The sequence below is a fragment of the Lissotriton helveticus genome, chromosome 1_1 (genome assembly GCF_964261635.1).
Source record: "Lissotriton helveticus chromosome 1_1, aLisHel1.1, whole genome shotgun sequence".
NCBI lineage: Eukaryota > Metazoa > Chordata > Amphibia > Caudata > Salamandridae > Lissotriton > Lissotriton helveticus.
The window spans coordinates 775,862,966-775,882,128 of NC_136057.1; the positions used below are offsets into that span (position 1 = coordinate 775,862,966).

General features: G+C 45.6%; 1 protein-coding gene across 1 annotated transcript in view; it reads right to left on the reverse strand.

The window, feature by feature from the left end:
- CAPZA2 (capping actin protein of muscle Z-line subunit alpha 2) overlaps positions 1–19,163 on the reverse strand; it is a 329,387-nt gene that overhangs the window by 155,873 nt on the left and 154,351 nt on the right. Inside the window, exon 4 of the mRNA XM_078674353.1 lies at positions 11,334–11,397. Within this exon, the coding sequence (XP_078530479.1) occupies positions 11,334–11,397 (64 nt within the window). The remainder of the gene's footprint in view (positions 1–11,333; positions 11,398–19,163) is intronic.

A 19,163-nucleotide genomic window follows, 5' to 3' on the forward strand; every position in this document is an offset into this window, starting at 1 on the left:
GCAGCCAAATCAGCCCCATCCGCTGAGGCGCTAATCACTTGGTTAGCGACAAGGCCCCCTTCCTGTAAGATTTCTCGAAAACCTTGCTGATCTTTAGGAAGCTTGTCTACAAAATGACCCAGGGAATCCCATAATATTGTTTTCCACAAAAATCAAAGCGTGATCCCTCAGATAGCAGCACGATACTGCTAACTACCCCACATCTACATTTACATGATTTATGACTGAAAAGGCAGCGAGAAGGACTCAACGTCCACTAATCGACCATCATGTATCAAAAAGCGTTGCTGCGCTCTTTGCACAAAAAACAAAAAAACAGCCCCAGTCAGAAGTCTTTTAATCAGGTACACTTATCTTATGAACTTTAAGCTAATCGCTAACACCATTATACTGTTTTACTGCTTACGTCCTATCCATTGACATTGATTAGGTCACACCATTTCTCCCTCGTATTGTATAATCCATAGTCTATAGTTCCCAAAAGTAGGCAAGTCACTCATACTTTCAAACTATTTATATTTATTACAAGATAAGACAAAGAGAAGAAACAAAAGACAACAACAAAAAAATGAACAAATATCTTCACCGGGAATCAAAATCTTCATGTTCCAGATCCCAAACACGTCATTGATACCATTATGCGATCTATTCACAACGTTCAATTACATTTTCTGGTTTTTAAATATCAGTTGCTAATTCATTCTTAAGATTTGAGATCCACTCATTGCTCCTTAGGTGCCAAATTACGGACTCCATTTTTTGTTTCTTCTCTTTATTTTATCTTCTAATAAATATAAATAGTTTGGAAGTAGGAGTGACTTCCCTCCTTTTGAAAGTTATAGGACTATGAATTTTATAATGCGAGGGAGAAATGGTGTGGCAATATCAATGGATGGAACGTTATCAGCCAGACCGTGTAAGAGATGAACTTCAAGTAATAGGACAGAAGAGGTTCGGACTCCCACAGGGGATAAAAACCTTTACAATATAGGCATCATGAATTTGGAGAAAATTAATATGATTGGTCCTTTAAATTATGGGTTTTTGGTAATAAGCTGGAAAACTGATTTACAATTTTTAATTCCTAAAAAGATATTAACATACGTTACAGCATAATGTATAGTTAAGAAATGATGGATGTCAGTAGGACTGTTATCTGTGTGCCGCTTTAAGTTAAATGTGAACGGAGGTGCTCCATCCTGGATTTTGTGGATAGTTGTGAGCTGTTGAACCACCAACACACAGCAATTAATCTTGGATTGGTAGTGGGGATTTGGACTTGGAGTAATTAAACTATTGGATGAGTGGGGCCTAATACACATTGGTAACATGTAATGGGATGCAGAAATGGGTTGGAATAGGTTTGTGAACTCTGGGAGTTAGGAAGTAGTGGTAGAAATGTATCCGATTAAAAGTATCTGGCTGGGGTAGTTTTTGTTTATAGAGCACAGCGATGCTTTGTGATACACGATAGTCCATTAGTGGACAAGGAGTCCTTCTCTCTGCTTTTTCAGTTCTAAATCATTAAATGCAGACATGGGGTTGTTGTAAGTATTATGCTGCTATTTGAGGATACAGACTTTGATTGTGGGAGCCACTATATTGTGACTGTTAATAGTGGGATGCGGAAATGCACGTTTAAAATGTGCCGCAACGCTTAGGGATATGCGATGTGCCATCAGTAGAGAATGAGTTTCTTGCTCTTCTTTTCGGTCATAAACATGGGGATGTATATGCGGTATCTTAATTTGTATCGTGCTGCCAGCTGAGGATTCAAACTTTGATTTTGGAGTGGTCAGGGCCAGAACAGATGGGCTGTTTTTAGTAGGACACGGAAACAAGAGCCTACAATGTTACAATGTATCTGACCTTGGCAGTTACCTGTGCTTATAAAATGTGGCTACGTTTTGAAATATGTGATGTTATATTATTTATCTAACTACGAATTGAGGATGTATACTGTGTGTGATCTCAAGATCATGGTGTAGATTTAGCGTGGGAGTCACGTAACAGAAAAATGGTTAGAGAAAGTAAGGTGTTTGTGCATATGTGCACTGGAAATGGTAACTGGCTGAAATTTGTTGGGTTTATTTGTTTTTAGAAATAGAAGCGTAGCGATGGATCTTACAGTTAGAAGACGAAAGACATTGAAACTGGTAATGTGAGTACTACTCAATTTAAGACCATAACAAGGGGTGAGTAATTATGTGGTTTTAGTAGAATATTGGTGTTGTTTACATCAGAGACAATCTTGTGTTTTCGGAGCTTGGAATGGCCAAAATAGGCATAATCAAGGGCACTATCCGCTTATATGTGACACTTACTACCTTAAAGATAACGTAATTTGATGTTATTTGGAGATATTCTGGTGAAATTAATGGCAGAGCACAGGGAAGCCTCAGTTATCCTATTGTGCTTTCTTCTTTTTATTTTTTCATCCTATTTTTCTATCCCTCAGGCTATATATATATATATATATATTGGTGTTTATACTTATCTGAAATTGAGAAACACCAATACCACTATGGAATCAGGATATTTATCGACAAAGCAAGGCGGGTAGGAATATTGTTAGCGGAATTTATATACAAATGGAACAACATTAGGCTTACTATAGTTGTTATGTGGCAGTGGTTTCTTTCTCTTGTAACAGCATTTATATATGTCAGCAAACCATATAAGAAGAGGAGAACACAATTACCTTAATCATCAGTTACTTCATGTATTCTTATTGGCAGATTTAGTTGTGTACCGTTGGATCCATTTCAGTATAAATGAATTCACTTAAACACCTATTGTCTTTACATTAAGATAAAAAAATTCAAAGCGCAGACCTGAATAATAAATGATAACTAGGATGATTATTAGATCTTAGAAATCACGACATAGCATGTGGATGTTGGAATCAACATTTCCAATATTAAGACCGAAGTGGGTAACTCAAAATAAATGTATATTTACTTATGGACCAACAATAGAAGTGTTTGAGATGAAATATTCGTATGTGCTGTTGTAAAGTTCGGATTGATTGAAAATGGTCCATTTGTGTTCTTGTATGTTCAGCCCTGAAAAAGAGGCATAGGAACGCTGCAAAACACGCGTTGGCTGAATAAAAAGTCTTAGTCAAGAAGCATTGTACATATGGGAATTTATGACTAATATTTTATGAAAATGTTAAAAAACATGTGAACTAAACAATTTGATAATATTTATGAGCTCTACTGAAGGTTTGGAAGTCTGGTTAAAACACCTGGTCTGTAGTTGAAAACTTTGTGAGGAAACGTATTGCAGTATCTATGATGGTTTTTGTTGTGGCAGAATGTCGATAAGAAATGTAATTGCCCAATTAGTTGATGACTATATGTAACAAAGTATATTATCTCTACAAATATTTTTGTAAAATGTACATAATCAATTAAGCTTGGTAAAGCTCTAATGACCCTTGCATTAAATGCAAGATGCAGTCTCACTTGTGTACAAATATATATATATATATATATATATATATATATATATATATATATATATATATATATTTTTTTTGTTAAAACTTTTATTAAGACAAAAAAGGAAGTACACAGCTGATATCCCCTACATCCTGTCACATGCAGGCCGGCAGCATTCATAAAGACGGCAATGCAGAGTGTACAATATTAGGATCATATCAAACACAGCAAGCCGCCTACAACCCTTCCGGGCCGGCCGCGTAGAGGACTGTAAGGGACCGTGCATATCAGCATTCAATAGCGACAATGGTTTCAAAGTGTACATAGTAAGAATGCATTAGGTTTCGGGTTTTCCGTTATCTATCCCCCCTCCCGCCCCCCAATACAAACAACAACCAATTACAACTCGATCCTAGTATCCTGTTAGCTAGTGTACCCAGTGTGTCCTGTCTGCTAACTTCGATCTCTTCCTCCCGTGTCTTGCAGAGGAAAGGGAGGCGCCCAGTTTCAAAAGCGAGTATTCTGCGCCCAATGGCCCGGTTCATGAAATGTCACGTGAACACGCTACATCCCGTGGAGCTGTGTGTGGAACGTGGGGGGGGGGGGGGGGGAGTCAGCTGCGGGGAGGCATAGTGAGTCAAGCAGTATGAGGCCGGGGTGGGGGCCGTGGTCCATGTAGAGGCTCGTACCTGTCAGAGATCGGAAGGGGCTAAATGTGACAGCTATCCAATCGGGGTGACTTTGTAACATTGCATGCAGACTTCGCTAGGCTGTGAGAGGGGATGCGCGTCACTTATGTCCCACGGGTATGTTGATCTTTATAGATTGTAGTGCAAGTGGATCACCAGGCTAGGGACGCAGCTTGTGGGTCATGTCGCAAGCACGGCACAAGGCTAAATGCGCATATTACAGACTGCGGGTATTAGGGAGTGTCCGGCTGTGCTGCGGTTTGGAGACGCAGAAGGTATGTCGTTAGTGGACCCCATATGTCTTTTGGCCGTGAGCGCTGTTGAACGAGCTCTGCATAATTCTGCAGTTGGTCCTGCCAAGTGGACATTGTCATGATCCAGTCCTTAAACTTGGGTGCTCTACCACGACCCCAACGGCACGCCACCTGTCGCTTCGCAAGTAGGATCCCCAAAGCAAAAAATTTGCGGCGCGCGTGTGGCGCTGGGGATGTTTGTCCCAGCAGTGCAATTTTCGGGCAAGGCGACGTATCCACCCCAACCATGTCAGACAGAGCCGCAAACACCTCCTCCCAGTAAGCTGCTACCTTGGGGCATGTCCACGCAAGGTGGAAAAAATCCGCGCCCTCCCCTTTGCATCTTGCGCATCTATCATCCTCTCGGAGTCGGAAGCGGTAGAGTTTGGCAGGTGTATAGTAGAGTCTGTGAAGGAATTTGTAGTGTAGGAGTCGAAGTCGTGCGTTCCCTGTCACTGCAGATGTATGTGCACAACTTTCCTCCCATTGTTCGTCCGTCAGTTGGGTGTCTAAGTCTCGGTCCCAATCATGCCGTGCCCTGAGGGCCGGTGTGGCCGAAGCTGCCTGTATGTGTTTATAGAGCAGCGAGACTACATGTGTCGGTGCCTCAGGTTGGAGCAGGGAGTGAAGGGGTTGCACCGTCTCTGGTTCATCTGGAAAGGCGGGGGTGACAGCTTTTACATTCTGCCTCAAACGCACATAGAGGATGGTATCCCTGACAGTTGGGGAGTACTCGCCAAAAAATTGTGCCGATGTTCGGAAGGTGCCCTGTAAGTACAGATCACCCCACGTGTGTAGTGCCAGCTTAGTAAGCAGTTTACGGCCTATTTCCTCGCAGGTAACACGGAGTAGAGGGTCATGAGCAAGGGTCATCAGCGGCGAGTATAGGAACGGTGTATTCATGGCATCCGCGAGACGTCTCCAGGCCAGAACTGTACAGTCCACCGTGCTGGGATCTCGGTCTACAATCTTGGAGTCAGTGTACATGTACCCCGCAGGTTGCATAGGTCTCATGTAGCCATCTTCTACCGCCAGATGAGCCATAAAGGGGGGGTGGGGGAGGGGGGTGCAGCCAGTACACAGCAAAGTGAGCCTGCGCACAGTCGTAGTATCTCCTAAAATTAGGGACTTCCAGTCCCCCTTTGTGGTATGGAAGCATCAATGTGCTCATGCAGATTCTGGGCTGTTTACCACCCCATATCAGCCGTGACATTTGCGAAGTGAGTGCACGGAAAAAGTGGGGGCCTGGATTGTATGGGATGTTGGTGAATAGGTACAGTAGTTTAGGTAATACTACCATTTTAATCAGGGAGATACGTCCCGCCATTGATAGTGGGAGGTGTATCCATTTGGTGACTCTGTCCGTTATTTTATCTAGGACTGTGCCATAATTGGCTCTGATAAGAGTATCACGGCATCTGGTTACATTGATGCCTAAATATTTGATTTCCTCCGCTTCCCACACGAGAGGGTAGTCTAGGGGGAAAGGCGTGGTAATGTCGGTCAGCGTAAACAGAGCTGCTTTTGACCAGTTTATTTGGATACCTGCGAAGCCACCAAATTTAGTGACCTCGCGTAGTAGGGGGGTTAAGATTTTCTTTGGGGTTATGAACATAAAGGGTCATGTCATCGGCATATAGTGCAACAAGCAGTTGTCTCTCTGGATATATGAGGGATCGGTGGTTATGGTGCTGACGTAGTTTAGCCGCCAAGGGTTCAATTGCGATGGCAAAGAGTACCGGGGATAGCGGGCAACCTTGCCTCATACCTCGTTGGATCTCAAAGTGGGGTGAGCGGGAGCCGTTTAGGAGCACCGAGGCTATTGGTTTATGATATAGCAACCGAATCCAGTCCAAAAAGCTAAAAGGAAATCCCATCCGTTCGAGTAGTGCCAGAAGGTAATCCCACTCTAGCGAATCGAACGCCTTGGTGGCGTCCAGAAACACGGCAGCCGCCTCACACTTGGGAGTGATGTCCTGAATTACTGCTTGGAGCGTGCGCAAGTTGTGGGATGTAGCACGGTTAGGGACAAAGCCAGCTTGGTCAGGTAAGACCAGCCGTTCCATCAGCAAATTAAGTCGGGTTGCAAGCACCTTCGCAAGGATTTTTATGTCAGAATTTAGTAGGGATAGGGGTCTGTACGAGTCGCATGACTCCGGCGGTTTGCCCGGCTTTAGCAGTGAGGCTATGAGAGCTTCTCGCATAGTGGTGGGCAAGGAGCCCTCCTCAAGAGCTGCGTAATATACGCGTAGGAGGATCGGGGCAAGGATGTGCATGTAGGCCTTGTAAAAGTCAATGGGAAGACCGTCTGAACCTGGCGATTTACACGACTTCATGGACATTATGGCATCTGTGATTTCGTCCAGTTCTAGCGTGTGGTGTAGGAATTTCTGTTGGGATGGACCCAGCCACGCAAGCGCCGTGTCTTCTAGGTATGCATTGAGGTTTATGGGTGCAGTCCGTTGGGAAGTGTACAGTGTGGAGTAGTGATCGACAAGGATCCGCAGCTGTTCCGGCGCGTTGTGCTGAGGCGTGTTACGGTCGTCTAGCAATGTGGTTATGTAGTTATGATGTCTAGGGGGGTTCACCGCGAAAGCAAGCGCCTTGCCAGGCATATCTCCCTCCCCATAGCTACGGGCTGAATGTGGTTTCCCCAGGAATTTACATTCTTTCTCGGAGAGGTCTGAGTACTCATTCAGTTTTTCATGCAACTTAGCCTGAGCCGCATGTTTGGGATCGGCTCTGGCTATGTCTTTTTCTAGCTGTCCCAGTTCCCGTTCCAGTTTGCGCAACTCGTCCCTAAGGGATCTGAGAACACCACCACCCTTAGCGATGCACCACCCTCTAACGGTGACTTTAAAGGCCTCCCATACAGTCGTCAAGCTGGAAACTGAGGTCATGTTGCGGTCGAAGAAGTCTGTTATGTCTTATTCAAGCTCGGCCTTGAAGGCAGAATCGGTCAGGTGAGCCGGATTTAGTCTCCAGCTTAAGTAGGGTGAAACGTCGTGCGGGACACTAAGTGTTACCAGCACCAGGGAGTGGTCTGAGAAGGTGCGAGCTAGGTGGGACGCCGCGACCACCCAGGAGGAAAGTCCCTTGGAGCAAAATACGTAGTCTGGACGCGCCCAGGTGGAGTGTACCGCAGAATAGTGGGTGCCCTGAGATTGAGTTGGGTGTATGAGTCTCCAGGTGTCGGTCAAGCAATGGTCTTCGATAATACTCAAAAGGGTGCGTTGGGTATGTGTGTAGTGCTGCGCCTGAGGCTGGGATCTGTCTAGAAGTGGGCGTAACGCTGTATTGAAGTCCCCGCCAAGTACCACATGTGCAATCCCCATCGATTGAATTTTGCCCCAGAACGTAAGAAGTGTGGACGGGTCGTCCGTGTTGGGTCCATAGTAACAAGCAAAAAGAACTTTATGTGAGTACAACCTGCCCCAAATCATACAGAATCTTCCATTCGCATCCACTTCCGACCCCTCAAGGATAAAGCGAACCCCCCGCTTAACTAAGATTGTTACACCTCTAGCGTAGTTGGAGTATGAGGAAAATACCCTATTAGACGCCCATCTAGCTGCAAATAGGGGAGAGTTGCCTGGCCTCAAATGCGTTTCTTGTAGCATTGCAATTGAGACTCCATGCCTAGATAGGTAACTTAAGATTGGTCTCTTCTTCCGCGGGTCATTAAGTCCGCGAACATACCACGACAGCAAATGCAGTTGCTGGAGAGGCCGCTCGTCTGTCACGTCTCCCATTCCAACAAGTGCAGAGAAAGGTATTGAACAGGTTTAAAACAACAGCTCCCCACACAGGCCACTGTAGCCATGCCTGAATAGAACGTTAAAGTCAGCTCGATCACTGGGCAGAGATGCAGTTCGCAATCACAATGGTTAGGATTTCGAGTTGTTAGAACCCCCTCCCACCCACATCGGCCACCCCAACCCGCCGGGTATAGAATCTCCCACCTCCCCCCCCCAACAGTGCGTAATAACAAAGTACGATAAACCAACAGTTCCAAGTCATCTCTTCCTCAAAGGGGAAGAGGGTATAGAGGGGATCGCCCAATGGGGGTAGCATTACTAGGGGCACCAGACCTGCCCCCCACCTCACAAGTCACACCCATTGGACGCCAGTATATCACCAGTTCGTCCTCCTTCGGATGGAGGTGGGCGTCGAGCCTAGGTCAGAATTCTTACCGGTAGAGTGAAATATCAGGAAAATATCTCTAGGGATGTAGTTCTTGGAGCATCGCAGTGCACTCACGTGGGTTGTCGTCACGCATCCATGACACATTCGAAGTCAGTCTTGTTGTGCCATTGGCGAGCTGGACCTGGAGAGCCGTTCCGCTGCGTTGTTTTTAGTACGATCTTGTTTGTGCTGCTTCAGGAAATCTTCCACCTGCTGTGGGTTGGTGAAGATATGTGGTTTGCCTTGGTAGGAGAGTTTTAGTTTCGCAGGGTAAAGCATAGTATAGGAGAGTTCCAAAGTTTGCAGTTTCTTTTTCACAGCAGTGAATTTGCGGCGTGCCTCCTGTACAGCAGGGGTGAAATCTGGGAAAAAGGATAAGGTGGCATTTCCATAGGTGACCGTGCCAAGTTCACGGGCGCGTCTGAGCACAGCGTCACGGTCTCTGTAATTTAAAAAGCGTGCAACTATGGGCCTTGGAGGAGCTCCTGTGGAAGGGCGAGCAGCCAGAGATCTATGAGCACGTTCAACAATGAGGTGTGGGGAGAAGGATTCTTTCCCAAACAGTTCCACGACCAGGGATTCTACAAAGGGCTCCATTTTTCCTGAGTTTGTAGTTTCCGCCAGGCCAAGAATGCGGACGTTATTTCGCCGAGATCTGGCTTCTAAGTCCTCGTTCTTATCCGCAATAACTTTGAGGAGTCGGTCTATTTGGGAGGTCCGGCGGTTCACAGTGGCGGCTCCATCTTCTAGGCCAGATATTCGTTCCTCTGCGTCAGTGAGACGGGCGCTGTGTTGGTCAATCTTCGCCACGATGCCATCCATGCGCAGGTTCATATTGTCAATCTTGGCGTCTATGCTGGAGAGGCTTTGTTTCATGCCCAGTAACAGAGATTTCCAGTCTTCTTCAGGCGGAGTGGAGGCAGCGGGGCTGTCCTCCGGCCCAGGCATCGTCTTGTTCGTTTTTTTGGCTTCGAACGGGATTTTGGACTGTCTGGCGTCACTCCGGCCCATGGCACGCCTCGGCATTCGTAGTGTCGCAATGTTGAGCGTCCGCGTTAAGCCAGGTTAACGTCAAAACCTAGGCCACAAGATGGGGGGGAGGGGGGGCCTGGTCAGGAGGATCGCTGAGTAGTCCTGTTCTTGTTCGCAGCTCTGAGTCCCACAGTATGGCCGCCTCGGTGGGAAGAGGAGATGTGCCCGCTCTTTATCACAGCTGATCTATGCAATTAAGGGAGTAAGTAGCTGTGGGGCCTCTGCGAGAATGTCCAGCAGTAACCTCCAAGCTCCGCGGGGAGCGAAGGATGGGTGTCCCCTCACAGCAGGCGCAGGTGCGGGAAGGTCAGTCCCTGGCATGGAAGCCTCCTCAAAATGGCCGCTGCAGCGAGGGGAAGAGGGATCTCCTCGCGCTCCGTCAGTCGGGCTGTGCAGGGAGGGAGATATGGAGCAAGGGCCTCCGTGCCCGGGGAGCCGGTAGCAGCGCACGTCACCACAGTGTCGCTTTGCAGGAGCTGTACTCTCAGGCCAGAGATAGTAGCTGTGGGGTGGTTGGATTTGTGTGGCCGTGTGGGGGTGAAGCACAGCGGTTCGGCGGGAGAGCGGTAATTGCAAGCCTGTCCGGCCGCGCCTGACGGGAGAGGCGCTCCCACCCTCGCTGTGAGTCCCGGCAGAGCGCTGAGCACCGAGCCGCGCACAATCGCTGTCTGGTGTGAGCGGGGGCGGGGGGGGGATCCGCCGGGGATGCTGGGCAACCGGGGCCCCTTACCTCCGCAGCCCCCGCCGTAGGAGTCCAGTAGCCGCTCCCGCGTCCCGTCGGCCGGTCCTCTCCAGCAGGCCCCAAGACCGCGGTGTCACGCAGTCCGGCTCCCCACAGGAGGTGCAGGTCGGAGGAGCGCGAGTGTCCGCTCGGAGGTTCCGCGCTGCAAAGCGGCAGCTGTGGCAGACGGATTCGGACGAGGAAAACTGCGGAATGATTCTCGCAGTCTCGCCTGCGCGATCCCGCTCTGTAGGGGTCGATTTGTACCGGTCAGGATGGTGTGTAGGATCTTTTCAGGCTCGACAGGGCGAGAGCCTCACTATAGCTCGGCCATCTTGGTCTGGCGCCACCTAGCGCCCCCTTGTGTACGAATATATGCACATCTGAGCAGTGATGAGGACCCTTTTGTGAAAAGGATATCAATACCCCTACACTGCGAGAGAGTTCACTCATGTCAATAATTAGGAGCTAGAAGTAGTAGCCATTCATTAATGGTCCAAAAGAAAACAGAAAAATAAAGTATCACCCTACAAGGTTCGAAAAGCTAATATGCAATGCAAAACTGCAAGATGGTCTCGAAAAGTTTTCCCAGGAACTCTAATGAATACCCTGCACAAGAAAACGTGTTTTTTTAAAATCATTGCACTCATCTTCCTTTTTGTTTTAGTCTTAGCTAGCTGATAAAAAAGGCTAATGGAAAGGTACTTCCACGTTATCATTTTGTTCCATTTAGAAGGGCTGCGACTCTTACACATTCTAGAATACATTTTATTGTTATATTTTATTCCTGGTAACAATCAATGCATATTAAAATTAGAAAAAAGTTTAAAAGATCACAGTGTAGACAACATGGTTAAAAATTGCTACCAGTATAAAAATGGTTGATTAAAAAAAAAGGGAAAAATCCCTTTTTCACCACTTTCTACCTGGAAAAATGTACAATACATATGTTAAAGTGTGTGCATACCTGGTCATCGTAGCCTTCTAGTTTTACAGGAGTGAACTGGTCGAGATTGTACTGCGCAAATGCACTAGAATAAACAGAACATTGTGTGGGTTAGGTTAACAAGACGGTACATTCATGAATGAAATGCTCTGGGAAGAAGGGGAAAAATAACATTTTGTTTTTCAAAAACATAATTAGCTTCTAAACAACTTAATGCAAACCCATACGCATTAAAAAAAATTGCAAAACTGAAATAGTTAATAAAAATGCCTTTGTGGGCCATCACAGTTTGGTTAGTGAAAGCTGGCTAATTCAGCAAAAAAGTACACCTGTGCTGGTTGATCCTGCACAAAAGTAAATCTATAAATGCTACTGACCAAAAGAGCCACAACATGCTTTGATTATTTTACGGGATTTTATGCTTAAACACTCCATTGTTTTGTCTCGAGATGTTAGCTAAGAGGCTACCAGTATTTGCTGGTCATTTACAGAATAACATTTTAAAAGGCATTATGTGACTAAGAATAAGAGCCTAGCTAACTCGGCTGCCTTTGCAAAAACGTGGAGTACGTGGAATGAGAAAGAAGCAAGAGAGACTCTGACCCGGCGAGCTTAAGTGGTGGCATAAGGAATCCCGATGAAAGCAATTTGATATTTGAAATAAATGATCTTCTACTTACTGGGCATTTCTTCGGAAAAAGGAAGATCAGTTCTTAGAATGTCAAGAGGAGTATTTAGTGTTTTCCGGAACCACTGAGAACATTTTATATTTGCCTCTGAAGTACTTCATCCTGGCAGAGGAGGAAGATGGTGGCACCCACCAAATGGTGAGCAGGACACAAACTGTGGCTTAGCTACAGTTTTCCTGACAAAACTAATTTTTCATCAATATCAGTGTTGTTCCGCAGAGGTTCCATTCCAAACTAGGGATGGCGATATATTTTGCTCCACCAAGGGAATTGGTGGAGTTTTGTCCACTCTGCGATACACTTGCAATGCAGAGTTCCAGCCAAATTTCACCAACCACTGCAGAGTTTTTTCTCATGCGCCATTAAGTTGGCAAGCACATGCCAGATTAGGCATCCCCTAGCACGATTTTCAGTCACTAGGAGGGAACCTGGCGAGATTTCTCTAATGCGGCTGGTCACAACCGTTTACAGTGAGAAATCTGCCATGTGAGAAAGCTGCCATTAGAGAAGAACATCTACTCGAGCAGCAGCAAAATCAACTTGAGAAGTTGCGCCCTCTGGCTGGTAGCGTGGTGCCATTCAAGCATGTTTTTCAGCACAGAAGGAGCTTCCAGTGCTAAATCGCACCGCAACATGCTTGTTTCCGGCTGTACGCGGAATCTCGCAGATTTTTTTTGTAACTTCATGAGTTACACCCAGGTCTACTCCAAACCAGATCAAATGAAGGCTCCTAAAAAGAAAATGCTGCACGTTAATATATATTCATCTATTCTGTACATGAAAACTAATGCTTAGGTGCAAGAATACCATACAGAGAGACCAACAATCTGAAGCTAGCATGAACAATATGCATCACTGGAAAAAGATATGTTAAAGAAATTCAAAGGAAGGGGATATAAGCAGCACATATTGAACTCAGCCCAGAGCAGTCTCTCCAAGATAACAAGCATTGACATAGCCAATAGGTCTCGCCTTTAGTACCTTATAAGTAATTAATTATGCAGCACAATATCCTTGGTGCAACATCAACTGTTGAATGGCTAAACACTTATAATGTCCCAAAGGCGAGTCCCATTGGCTATGCCAATGCTTGTTTTAAAAACTATTTGTTAGGCAAGCTATTGTGCCATTATCAGTATAATTAATGGCTGTAAGCAAACATTTTTGTGCTTCAAAAAGCATACAATGCCATATTAGTACCCAACCACTGAAAGAATAATTGTTGTGCAGACATGCCTCTGGTGAAAGAGTATTATGGTGAGCAGACTCAGTGGCCGATACTGTATGGTGTAGTGGGCGGTGTTGAGGCCCTTGGTGGGGAGCTCTACTTGCATCCCAAAGGGCACCAGGAGCACGCTAAAGGAGTGGCTGGCTGTGCAGTAAAAGCCCTGAATTGTGGCTAAAGTCATGGTTGTGTTTTCTGTCACTTCCAGGTCATCGCAGTCCGCCTGTGTACAGGGCATGCGCCGGGAATAGCCAGCATGTCAGCTTTGACGCTTCTCACGAGCCAAAAGCGCAGAGTATTTTTGCTGCAGCGCTCTTCTTGCGGAGCGGTTATTCTAACCCCTGGAAGACCATTTGTTTCTAGTGTGTGAAGCTGTGTCACGCACGGTCATGGCTGCCAACGGCAGGAAAGCTGCAAAGCTTTGATGGCGGAAAGGCAAGGGGCGGGTGCATCAACATTTGGATACCTTGTTAGATAGCAGTTACGCTTGAGAGCAGAGATAGCCCGGCACATCCCCACCTACGCTGGTGGTCCAGTCTACACTAAACATCAAATGTGGGGTACAATGTACCGACCCCATAGCGCAAAATGCGAACCAAAGAGGCAAACAACAGAAACAAATCATGGGGCGCGAGTCACAAACAACACACTGAGCTCCGGTCATTTCACTCTGACGTGCGTGCGCTCCAGGGGAAGAGAAGCCATACAGGAGCAAACTATCCTTAAAATGAAGTCTGTGAAAGCAGTGGTATGCAGCGCCTCGGTCTGACTGAAGCCCTTGAAATGACCGCAAAATGTAGTGGACATTCAAGGGAAAGCCGCTGCCAAGGGTGATCTCCGCAAACCCAAGTCACAGCAGTGTTTGAGCACACGCATAGGTGGTCGCTAGCTGTACAGCCTGGGCACTAAGAACAAAAGAAAAGTAAAACGCAGGTGCATGCACCGTCACTTACCGTTGAAAAACGTATCTAGCAACATAACCTACTCCAGAGTGCTCAATTTCCTACTTTCGCTTTCAGAATCGGGAGCCCAGCTTTACAGTCACTGACTGAGTGTTTTAAAACTTGCTGGTTTGATACAAACCGGCGTAACTGCACACAAGAGATCAGCAGCCTCTGCAGAGGGTAGTCCTGAAAGTTTCAGTACAATTCAAGTTACTACATTGGTTAATTAACTACAAGGAGCGCATATTTCGGGTGATTCGGCTTGTGTCCCACAGGCTGCATTTCACCGCAACGGTAACTTGCCATTCACCTGCACGCGGTGTTAACACCTGCGCAACAGATAAGGTATGATACCAGGGAGTCTCAATTGGATTTCGAGGGTTCGCCACATTCCAAGGGCAGTCAAAAGTAAGTAAATAAACAGAGCGCATTGTCTCTGAAGAGGACGCCACGCTCAACATGAGTTTAAAAATAAAATTTGAAACCGAGCGTGGTGTACCAATAGCGGGTGCCGCACTCAGCATGCAATTTAGAACGGCATATCGCTTGATAAGTAAAGCGGCCACCATTGTCCTATGTGGGTGAGCTGCAAATACAATAAAGCAGCCGCCATTGTCCACATCAATGCCAATAAACAAAATAGTGGTCACCCCCTAAATAAAGGAGCCAAGTAAAAGGTCAAGTTGTTATGGGAGGTAACAAATGCAGACAAGGCGGACTAACAAGCCTATTTACGAATCAAAAGCGAGCATTTACGAAGGACAATGACACAAGCCAATGACAAATATGGGCGGAGTGTGAGTAGGCTTCCAGTGCATACTCAACTACAGCATGCCTCGCAGAGCGAGCAGCGCATGCAGGCTGCCGATAGGCTTGACCTAACAAGAGCATTGGCCTTGGTCAGTGGTCTCAAAAAATTCAATGAGGATTATGGTGGTACGGCTTTAAGACCTGTGCTAAATTCATATGCAGCTATAATTCGCCCATAATTCCACCATGGTGTTGAACTGTTAAATGGAAGTGCGATTAGGAGTTCGAAGAGGTTAAATGTGTAAAAAGCCTGTTGTAATTACTAAAGTCAACAATGATACAGGCCATAAGCATGGAAACAGGTGTACCCTTATGGAGCCACTTAGCGGATGCAGAGGTGGTGAGATTCCAGTTTCGCCTAACGAGCAGTAGGCAAAAAGGTAGCGGCACACTGTATAAAGCGTTTTCAGTGCAATTGGTCTAGCCTTTGGGACCATATAAGTGTGTAGGCCAGTGCTTTCCAAAGTGTGTGTCCCAACACAGTACTGTGTCGCCTCCCATGTGTGGGTGTGTCGCGCTGCGATGGTGTCTGCAGGCATATTAGAGAGAATGCTTGTATTCAGTGACACAGTACAGTTCAGCGACGTATGGAGAGGATCGTTAGGCGAGCGTGAGGCCTTGTTCCCTTTCCCACACAGAGACCACGGAGTCGCCTCTGCTCCCCAGGCACTCGGTACTTCGGTGTTTTAAAACTCTGTTTAGGGCTCACGGGATTGCATTTGTAAGTGGGTCAGATTTCAGCACACGTGTTGGTTTAAAGACCAAACTACCCCCACCCCTTCCAGCGTAGATTTCTGCAGGTCAAAGCTGCTTGGCTCCTGGGTATCCGACTTGAACGGTGTGATAAATATCATCTATCCGTCAAGGTAGGGTTGCTATCAGACAAGTATTTTACCATTCTGGCTAGTCTAGATTTGAAATGTAATTTTAAAGCGGCAAATGAAATTTAAAGGCCATAACGAGTATCCTGGAATTTTCTACATTCTTCCTATTTTAATTTAAAGTTAACCGATGTAGAATTACTGTGTCAAAAAGGAGCCCATAAGACTTTATACAAACTATTTGTTAAAGTGCCATAATGTGGTCTGTCAAGAAAGTTACATTTTGTGAAAATGGTCGATGTTTTTCCCAGAAAAGTGTATCGTCCCTCTCTCCGGAGTACATAGTATTTGAGGTACATTTTTATTCTTTAATTTATAAAGTAACTTTTAAAGTATGTTATAGAGCACTCTTCCGGATTGCGATGTTAGGTATTTATGGTGCATGTGGCAATCTATTTTAATGTAAAAATGAATCAGTGTATTTATTATTTAATATTGTATAAATTGATTTTCCTGTTGTTCGAAGACCATGGGATAAATAAACACTAGTTTTGACAGACTGTATGACTGTTGGGCCAAGGACTCTTAACTCGCTTCTTTTCTTGCACAAACATTTCCTTTTATTTACTTCTGCAAGGAGCCGGCAGCTCAGCCGCACCAGCTGATTGCGGCGCCCCAGATCCCAAAATGGCACTGCTAAGGGTCAATCTTGAAATGGCCTTCAAAATCTATTCAAGAATTGCTTAACGCAAAGCCGGCAATGTAATTACACCCTCATGACAGCAGAGGGTACGGCAGACACGGGGAGGTTAAATGTACTACTCAGACTCTAGTCCTAGAATATATGAGGAAACTACAATTTTCTGGAAAACCGTCCAGGAAGCTTATTTAACATTCTAACCCTAGTCCTGAAATACTTTAGAGAAAGTTAATAACTCACATTTTACGACATGGTTCAAAAGTAACAATTTTACAACTACAAACTGCTGCCCTGATGATGCTGCTATTGGCAAAAAAATAAAAAAAAAACAGGAATACCACCCATCACATTACAGCGGATGCACATGCGGCCATTTTGGAATGGCTTTTCTTGTACTTTATGACAAAAGAATTTCAAGACAGCCCCCCATATGTCAACATCCCAGAGCACGGGCCACTATCACTGCATGCTTTTGCCTAAACTTTAAGAAAAAATATTCTAAGACGTCCACCAACCAGTGCATCTGCACGCATGCACAGATCTATAATGCTTTTGCCATTAATGACTTGTATATACACATGTAAACATCTTATACATATGGATATAAATACTGCCTAAGCTCCAGGCAAAACTCTTTTCACAACCATATTGTGGTACTGAAATCTGGAAGTAAAAGGGATAATGCTGCAGGGGTTGAGGCAGGCCTACTTGCCCTCTGGACAAAATAAAAATAAATAAAACAATATATGTCCATTGAGCTGGGATATCAGAATTGTACACCACTGAATGGAATCCCAGTGATATCCTATTCTCACTTTTCAGCACTGTCTTTGGGCCAGTGACCCGCTCATGACATAAAACTATGATGCAAGTGTACAGTGGCAGTATGCTATATATTCTTTAGGAGTAATGTCATCAAATAAGAAACACAGCGTAATGGGCACTGGAAAAAGGGGTGCAGCAGGTACTGCAGCACCCCCCCAAAAAATGCAGAAGGTAGGGAGAAGAATAAGTAATAAAGAGGCCTTTACAAATATTTGTATCCAAATGCATATGGGGTGTTTTGAAACAAGGAGGTCAAATGTCAGAAATAGTCTTCTGACAAGCTGCTACTTATTCTTTTAACAGTGTCTGCGGTTTACTTTTTTTCCCCCTTCTCTAACTGCATGGCGAGGGAAATTTACATCGTGAACAAACTGACAATCTTGCTGTGGTCCAAGGTGCATGAAATGAAGGGAAAGACTGCACGTTGGCAAAAGTTTTGTAACTAATAACAATTGTAAATGCCCGTAAATAACTAAACAAATATTTCAAAATATATCAGTAGCAAGGAAAGTAAAAATTGGGCATGTTTTTGTAATTTAGAAGTGTGGGGGGAAACAACGATTTTAATACGAGCATAGCAGGACACTTTACTTTACTTTGATTATTCGCAAAAAATATGCAGTGAATGCTGATTTCCACACATTACGGATTCTGACCCAGGTCAGCTTTGGAATGCATTGAAATTACAAGTCTGATGTAAATTTAGGGGGCACCCCAGGAGAAAAAGTTCAAGGGAAAGTGTGCCCTCTGTGAATGGCAGAAACCCTACCACACAATCCTCCCCAAACTCTGAAAATTGTTCCAAGCAACTGCATAGTGGTGTGCCAAAATGAGGAGCTAGAATGTTACAATGGGAGCACTACAAAGAAATATAGACACGTATACATATTAAGAATACTGTAATGTCTACACATTATGGAAAGCAAGTTAGGTTTTGTAAGACATTGGAATTTTAGGGGTTGTAGCACTCGAACGGACACATTGGCAAGAAAGCCAACTTAGCCGTACATAAATATTAAGTTCCACAGGGGTAAATTCACTGGTGTCCTCTGCCTACCAAATGTTGCTCTTCTCCCCCACAGAACAACCTTCCAATTAGCCCCTAAACACAAACAGTTTTTCCCCAAACTCCCTCCACTTTGTTGACACTCCAGATGTTTCTCCGTTCCTTTCTAGCAGGAATAGGACTCCACCTCCATCGCTGCTCCGCGTGGCTCGCGTTTCCCCAATTATTTAGGGGTTCAAATAATACTTTTCCTCAAAAAGACTGTTGTTCATCTGCTCCCCGCTCCCAGTCTCACTCGTAGATCCCCCCGCAATCATTGGCTCACCTGTAATTGCCGTAAACTGAAGCAAGAGAGCTGAAAAGTGGGAAGGTGCAGCACCCAGCGCGGATGAAGCTGCGGGTCCACCGCGGCCTGCCATCTTTAGTCCCGAAGCACAACAAACAGCGTCCACCAACTCTGACGTCACTGCGCCGACATCAAGCCATCGCATTGCGCGCGCTGCACTTCTGTCACCTCGCCTGCAGGTCAAATTGTCTTGCGCGTGCGCCTTACCTAACTAGTCGTTGTCTGATTTCTTCCTGCGTACTCCAGCGTTAACACTTCATGGGAGATCTACATCATAGACACAGAAGAAGGACCAGTGGTGCGCGCGCACCAGAGGAGCGGGGGTAAGGGAGCACGAAGACGCCGAGACGAGGTAGGGGATGTGTATGTAAGCGCCGGGGGGTTCTCTGTGTATGTGTGCGCGTGCGTGGGGGTCTGTATGTGTGTGCGTGCGTGGGGGTCTGTATGGGTGTTGTATGTGTGTTGTGCATGTGTTGTGAAAAGCC